General features: G+C 40.8%; 2 protein-coding genes across 8 annotated transcripts in view; both read right to left on the bottom strand.

The window, feature by feature from the left end:
• Positions 1-8707, bottom strand: part of LOC107269103 (telomere-associated protein RIF1) — a 50580-nt gene that overhangs the window by 28929 nt on the left and 12944 nt on the right. The window lies entirely within an intron of this gene.
• Positions 67-3114, bottom strand: LOC112494548. The gene is made up of 2 exons (XM_025086360.1): positions 2324-3114; positions 67-1124 (listed from the first exon to the last, which is right to left on the bottom strand). Exons 1-2 carry the CDS (start codon positions 2410-2412, stop codon positions 668-670), a joined length of 546 nt encoding a protein of 181 aa, XP_024942128.1. The 5' UTR covers positions 2413-3114; the 3' UTR covers positions 67-667.

Consider the following 8707-nt stretch of genomic DNA (forward strand, 5'->3'; position numbering starts at 1 on the left):
ACTTTGCGGAGCTGCGGTACAACCGAATAAGGTCCGTAAGTGGAACGCGGAACCTCTGCGTTAGGGACGGTCTTCCCACTTACCTCACGGCAATTGGACCCAAAATGGCGACCATACATTGCTCGTATACTGATTCTCCAACACCGTAATAATTGGGGCATCGAAGATACGTTGCCTGTATACTTACGGAATTCAAAATAACAGACCCCGCGAAAAAAGCTTATCAGGGTTCTTCCAAGACCCCGATTAATATTCCCTAATTCTCTTAGGGGTCTCATATGGAAGCCCCATCCCGACTAGAAATTCCGTTCGGGAGAACATCAGGCCCGGGCGTGGCAGCCGGATTCTGAATTTAAGACCCCGTTCAGGCTACCTTATATGGTCCTGCCCGACTAGAAATTCTGTTCGAGGGGACATCAAGGCCCGAACGTGGCAGCCGGATTCCTAACACTAGGTTTACGGACATTTTTTATATACCTATATCTACGGCACCCGTCAAATTTACGGGTGAATGAAAATACGCACTTTCTTTAAAAAACAGATTTATTCAAGTTAACTCAAAATTGCATAATATTTGGCTTCACGTTTAAATAAAGTATCAAGAAATAAAAAGTCCTTTGAAAAATATCATGGAAATAATAACAATAATACTAACGGGTAATCCTACTTATTGAGTACATTTTTTACAGGTATATTGCACTTTGCCTGTGGATTTTCCGCATATCACTTCTTTGCAAGATATACAATTACTGCTTTTATTTTTGTTGCAGTAGCCCACTTGGAAACTTTCTCGCTCTTGTAGTATTATAGATGATGAAAAAGCGTCTGATCGTTGGCAAATATTCTCCTTGTTTTCCGCACCTAATTCCTCGGCTAAACTAAACATGTATTGGTTCCTGGATATTTTGGCTCCGTTGCACTGTTTATATAGTATCCACGCGTTTATTGCTGCCAAATCTAATATATTGAAAAAGATGTGAAGAGGCCATCGAAAATTGCCTGCTTTTACGCTATATTTGCGTGCCATCTGGTCAACGAAGTTCACTCCGAACTTCGTTTTATTATAATATGATATAGTTTCTGGAAGACGTTTGTGGTTGTCTTCTATTTGTACACCTGTATGTCTGGTGGTTAGAAAGAGGACTTTTATGTTCGGCTTACTTTTATATACAGTAAGGATGAAATTTTCTGAGTTATATAAATCTGAGGAAAGCAAAGTCATCTTATCTTTTTTTTCTTTTACGGGTTTTGGCAGTTTTCGTTTGTTTGACCGGATGGTCCCAACCAACGTTGTTTTTCGCGCAAGCAATTTTTAAGCTAGCGGGAAAGAATGTAAAGAAATTGTAATGAAATGCTTGTAAAGAAATTATCTGTTATATTTCTGCCTCGTTCTAAATATGGTTCGGCTATTGCCAATGTGACAAACTCGCCCAACGGTTGTGAGCTTCGGGCTTCATCTTTCCCCAAATAAGGGAAACCGTTCACAATATATTTTGATTCCATGTCAACTGCTAACCAAAACTTGATGCCGAATTTATGAGGCTTATGCGGCATATATTGCGTAAACCTGCATCGAGCTTTCGTCGGAAATAACTGTTCATCTACTGAGATGTTTTCATGTGGCTTATAACAAGCCTGACTGTTTCTTATAAATTTTCTCTTTCCTCCACTTGCTCTTGAGCTCTTTTTGGCGATAGGAAATAAAAGTTGCGTAGCAGACCCACATAAACACTCAGGTCATACGACCCGCTTTAATTTACACTATCGAGGCGAGATTGAGATAACGAAATGGAAACGGAGATCATAAAGACATTGCTTTCACTCTTGTATTTCCTACTGGATGAATAATGTGGCGAACAAAGCAAAAATATAAGGATTATTTTCGAGATAAGCGTACCCGTCAATTTGACGGGTCCCGTAGAGATAGGTATACCATATATGAATCTCAAAAAGTAAAAGACTTAGGGAAAAAAAACTGTGTGTATAAATTCTTTAGAAGAAATGATTAATTTACGATGCAAAACGGTTGAAATCTATCAAGCGGTTTTCGAGATATTTCATTGCAAAGTTTGAATTCCGTCAAATTGACGGGTCCCGTAGAGATAGGTATACCATATATGAATCTCAAAAAGTAAAAGACTTAGGGAAAAAAAACTGTGTGTATAAATTCTTTAGAAGAAATGATTAATTTACGATGCAAAACGGTTGAAATCTATCAAGCGGTTTTCGAGATATTTCATTGCAAAGTTTGAATTCCGTCAAATTGACGGGTCCCGTAAACCTAGTGTTCATTTAAGAATCTACTACCTTAAGTTCAAGCTACCTTATATGGTCCTGATAAGTGATATAACGGCGTTGGTACATCAGGTCCAGATAAGATTTGCCAGGTAAGGATCTGATAAGGGTTGCCATTTAAGAGGCCTGACATATTTTGCCATTCCAATTCGGGATCTGAATAAGGGACGTCTTATCCGATGTATTTGCGCCTGATGTGGACCTGAATGCGGTAATACCTTATAACCTATGTAGGAAAGTACAGCAGGCCTAATATTGGACCAGCATCAATGGCCATTTTCGCAGTAATGGCTGGATTGGTTGCTGTAATAGAAATAAAACCACAGAGTTCTCTGAACGGACGGTATGGTCTTGAAAAAAATATTAAGAAATACTTTTCTCACGGATGAGGAATGCTGAATACAATACCACGTTATTCAAAATAATGTTCAAAACAAATTGAAGCAACAGCAACATCGAAGGACTAATTATTCTCAGGGTCTTCCGATTCTGCTTGCGAGTTGCAGTGGCCATCTGGTGATGCGGCAGCGAACTAGTGCTCGCTCGTGCTTCTCGTATACTTTTGTGTTGCTTAGGGACTCTGGTCATATATGTAATTTTACTCTTACTATTTGGCCAATTATTGGCACTAGGACATTGCCCAGTATCGGTTTAAAAATGGCAAATATATTCAATAACTAACGCTGGTATATGATGGGCAACCAATGATGGCCGAAAATCGTTGCACGTTACTGCGCCAATGATTGGCAATCGTATATAGGTTATACGTCTGTTAAACAATGGCAAATATAAAAAAATTAATAATGATGGTGAATAATTGGCAACCAATGATGGCCGAAAATCGTTGCACGTTACTGCGCCAATGATTGGCAATCGTATATAGGTTATACGTCTGTTAAACAATGGCAAATATAAAAAAATTAATAATGATGGTGAATAATTGGCAACCAATGATGGCTCACAGTTAATAGTCTATATCCGGCCAATCATTGGCAGTAGTACATTGGCCTAGTGTTGGTTGGATACTGGCAATTACTAAAAAAATAACAATACTGGTGACCAATGCTAACCCAATTACGGCCCAAACATAGGCGAGTTACGCTTGGCCAATTATCAATAAACATATATTGTCCCAGACTTGGACCTGTTGTAAGCGTTGGCAATTCCTACATGGGAAGTTGCGCCTTACGTTTGCCAGATCTGTACCTGATAAGGTGCACCTTTCATATGCCTGATCTAAATCTGAGTAAATTACACCTTATCAGGTGTGCCTTAACTATGCCCCATTTGGCCCTGAATACGGTACGCCTGATAAGGTCTGTCTCATCAAGTCTGCCTTACTTTCGCCAGATCCGGCCCATATGTGACAGCAGGGTTGCCCTACCAGATTTCTAGTCGGGATAGGGACCCTTAAAGAACGGTCACGCTTTTTTCTTCAGGGCCTTAAAAGGCTAAATGTTCGAAGCTTATACAGGATTCCACTACTATTCAATTGATTAATATAACCAATAGGAAAGTTAATTATTAACTCCAGGACGTAATTTTCTCAAGGGGTAGTTATTTAGTAATATTAATATTATTTTATTAAAAAAAAAAAAAAAGAAAGAAATCGTATATTCTCGCAATATGCTCTCCGAGATGTAGCATTTGCGGGATTCGAACCAAAGACCTGCGCGACCTACCTAATTTTACTTAACTATTTAATTACTTAAAGACGAGCACGCTTAACCACTAGATCAAACCGGCTATGTGAATTTCTTATACTTAAATTTCACAATAGTTGCATCTAAGATAACAGTTACCGAAATATCAGGTGGATTTCATTGAAACTCGGTACTCAGAGGTTTTTGAGGTTGAGGATTGTGAATTTGAACTCAAAGCAAAACAATTCAAAATGGCGGATCCAATATGGCAGATCAAAATGCAAAAAGTTATTTGATTTGTATGAAACTCAATAATCGGGGGTTTTAGAAGCCACTGATTTCGAATCTGAACTTAAAGTTGAGAAACTCTTTTTTTTTTACCATAAATATGCGACAATATTTACCCTTAACATTCATGGGTAAATAAATCGAAAATAAAAAAATGCGTTCAAAGCACAATACCCATCATCGAGATACGCGACCCTCGAGAGCCTATCGTACGCGAAGACCGGTCCAAATGCCAACGAATGCGAAATCAAAGATTTAGTTGACACTCTAAACGAATTTCGCGACACGTAGACTCTATCGAGCCAGTCAGAAGCAACGCGACGAAATGCGTAAAATAGTACGAGAAATGAAAGAGACCGCTATCTGCAGCGAAACCGACTTGACGTACGCTAGCCCCACGTTTATCGTGCAAAACAAAGATGGATCTCCGCAATTGGTAATCGATTATCGTCGTTTGAACTCACAAACGGGACGAATTCACTTTCCTTTACCGAATTTAGACGCGCACCTCGAACGAATAGGGCAATTCAACCTCTTCATCATGCTCGATCTTATGCAAAGGTACCTACAGATTCCTTTGACCGAAGACTCGCGACCGAAGACAGCATTTATCACTCCTGACGAAACAAGACAATTCAATACGGCTATGTTCGGACTCATGACCGCCCCCTTCTACTTTATGAAGGCGATGCATCGTGTCCTCGAACCCCTACACGAGCAGGTCGTTCTTTATTTCCTGGATGATGTTCTTAACAAAAGATGGAATCTTGTGTACGCGATCAGTCGTCGTACGAATAAGGGCGAGGCGAATTATCATTCATCGAAACTCGAGCTAATAGCGATAATTTGGGCCGTTAATAGACTCCGATCCTTACTTATTAATATTAAATTTACAATAGTTAGCGATTGTCAAGCACTAATGTATACTGAGCGGCATTACTGGCGTCCCAGGAAGAGGTTAGGGAAAGAGTGGCGAAGCGAGAGTGGGGCGGCCAGCAGCCTAGAAGCAAGTCAAGTTGGAGCGTAGAGGGGATATCCTTTTTCCCTCACTCGGGACACCATTTATGTCACGAGTCGGAGGAGTCCCGCATAAGAGCGTCTTCCTCGCTCCTAGTGACTGTTTCATATGAGACCCTCTTACTCGTTATTAGTGGTGCCTCTCCGAGTTTCTCTAACGCGTATAGGAGCATCTCGCTTACGCGCTCGCTCCCTGTGAATAAGAATGTTTCATTCAAGCCAATGGGCTCCCTAGCTTCCACCAATCTTTATCGTCAAGGACGTTGCGCCATAAAAGCTATAAGTCGAAACGAGAGTGGAGTGGCCAGAGCGTAGAGGGGGTAGCCTTTTCCGCTTGCTCGGGACACCATTTCTGTCACAAGTCGGAGGAGTCGCGTATAAGAGCGTCTCTCTCATTCCTAGCGTCCGTTCCTTATAAGACCCTCTCACTCGTTAACAGTGGCGCAGCAAGTCCCTGTAGCGCGTATAAGAGCCTCTCATTCAAAACAATGGATTCTCTCGCTTCCACCAATACCTCAGTCATTGGCAAGGAAGTTGCGCCGGTAGTTCTATGAGTCCAAGCAAGATGATCTATAGGCAGGGTGACAGCGCGTAAGCGAGACGCTCCTATACGCGTTAGAGAAACTCGGAGAGGCACCACTAACGACGAGTGAGAGGGAGATTGTACATCATCCCCAGTAATCTCCGAAAAAGTTCAATGTTCGGCTACAACGTGCACTTAATGCAACAGTTCGCTATGTCCTTCTAATCAAACGGTGGGAACACGTCTCAGAAGGTCGACGCTCGCTTGGGTGGCTCACAGCTGCAAATAGACGTCACTACTTTTTAGGTTGCCTATTTTACTCCCTAGTGCACAGAGGGATCCCCACTACCTCGCTGACTCCTTCGTAACGAGATGCAGAGAGAACTTGTGGGTCGTGAGGGGAAGAATGGACTCGCTCATGATCCCCCCCGTGCGAACTTCGACCTACCTGAACTCCTTCCTAGTTAGCGGCATACACTTTTGGAATGGTCTGCCCTCGTCCGTCACCGACACTTCATCATTCCCTATATTCAAGATGCGACTTCTGCGACACCTGCTTGCATTAGAGCAGGCTCATGGCTCGGTCTGATAGGCCTGCCCTTGTATTCCTTAGTCATAGTCTTAGTTTTTAGTATTAGTTACTTCTGTATTAGTTCTTTAATTTTCCTAGCTTTAGCCTTATCTTTACGTCTACTCTTACTTGCGCTTTCTTTGTTATACGCACAATATTCTGCTTACTACTTATGTCATAACGAATGTTATCTGTTCAACTATCTTCTGTACTGCCTGGTCCTTAGGGAATTTATTTCCAGAACCAATAAAACTCTATCTATCTATCTATCTATCTATCTATCTATCTATCTAAAAAAGTCTAGTGATTCGCTTCCATGATATGCGTAACCGCCCCGGCATGGAACGAACATTAAGACAAATGCGCGAATTTCACCACGTTCCCAGCATGCGACGATACGTGAAGCAGCATATGCGGACGTGTATACAGTGTATCATGACAAAAAGCAAACCCGGTTGACAGTAAGGAGAAGTTCACACGATCCCTTCGGAATCCCGACCTTTCGCGACGGTTCATATTGACCACACTGGTCCGTTCGTCACAAGCGGAAGATAAAAATGTTGTGTGCTCGCCCTGATAGATAACTTCACGAGGTTTGTGATTCTTTCTGCGAGATGAGGCACGAAGACAACAGGAGTTATCCGTGCGCTAGAGCAGTTCATATTTCAGTACGGAGCCCTAAGACGCCTAATCAGCGATAGAGGAACATGTTTCACGGCAACAAAGTTCAGCGATTTTTGCGAGTTACACGGCATGCGTCACACGTTGACATCCCCACGACCATCCGCAGGCCAACGGTATGATTAAGGGATTAGGCTACTGTGAAATTTTCAAATTTTCGAAAATTTTTTTGTTATTAAAAAATACTTTGAACTATTTATAATAATATGCAACAGGTTCCATGTAGATATTCAAAGTATTTTTTGAATTATAGCGTTTGTAGCGAAGGAAGAATTTGACGCGCAGGTAGACGACTAGTGCTCAAACTTTAAACGCGTTTTTTTCAAAACTATGTTTTTTGAAACGGTGTAAACGATATCTCGCGTTGTGATTGATGAATTGACTTGAAATTTAGTATACATGTTCGGAGGAATACCTGTTTAGGCGTGACGAACGAGTTTGTCAATACGTTTTTTTTTGCAATATTTATTAATAATAATAACACGCATTATAGCTCCGAAAATGGCAAAAAAAGTTCAGGAATTTTTTTCTCGTAAACTAAGACCAAAAACAGAAAAAAGCTCTGTCACAACATAGCTAATATCATGTAGTTAATGAGGATATTTTTTATTTTTGATTCAGACCAACCATATTTGCAAAATCGTGTACACCGACACATCGCGCGCGGAAAATATCAGCCGACGCAAAGAAGATTAACGTGTGGAAATTTCAATATTTTTTTATGAACATTTTTACACACACTCCTTAAGTTATACATAAAAACATATTCAAACATTATAAATATTGCATTTGTAGTTTCTCTAGAATAAATTTCCAAAAATTAGCCTGTTTCGACGCTGGTCACAGTAGCCTAACCCCTTAAGCGCATGAACGCAACCTTATTTCCCGCGATAATGACAAGTTTAAAGAGAGAGGACAGACGTGACTAGGATCTTCATGTACCCAGCAGCCAATGCGATTTGAATACTTGTCATACTCAGATAACGGGTAAGAGCCCCTTTGAACTCGTGTACGGGTACGCCCCATGCTTTAACGAAGGCGCGATACGTCGACTGACCGACAAAAGTGAACAAAGGTACGTGAAGCCTCCGCTACTTCAAGACCGAGCTCAAAGACGGATCGCAGAGGAACAATGAAAGTACAAGGCACGATACGATGCGAATAGAGACACGCAGATAAAATTTCAAGTCGGCGGCAGTGACTATCTTTCCAATAGAGTAATTAGTCCACTCGAATTAGACCGAAAAAGATGCTGAAATAAAAAAAAATAATAGTAGAATTTTTCCATCACGAATCAGGGGAGGAGGGGGGGGGGTCACTGGCAGTTTAAATCCTGATTTTCGGGAAGCCAACCCCTGTACTTCAACCGCCATCTTAAATTTAAGAGTGAATTTTTATTTATTAAATAACTCGTTTATTTCCAATTTTACACAGAAAATGGTAATAACCTAATAATCAAAGTTGTTGGTAATTAAATTTGCTACAACTTTGGTCCTTATCGTTTTTTCCGTAGGATCGATATTTTTGAAGTTCGTGGGAAACAAAATTCACTAAATATTTGGCCTACAAAGGTAACTACAAAAGTTATAGCGAATTTAATCCCCAACAGGTTTGTTTATCATCGTTTATACGTAAAAATCAATAACAAACGAAATAATTCAATAATCAAATTTCACTCCCCCCCCCCCC

This window comes from Cephus cinctus, unplaced genomic scaffold (assembly GCF_000341935.2).
Source record: "Cephus cinctus unplaced genomic scaffold, Ccin1 Ccin1_scaffold0604, whole genome shotgun sequence".
NCBI lineage: Eukaryota > Metazoa > Arthropoda > Insecta > Hymenoptera > Cephidae > Cephus > Cephus cinctus.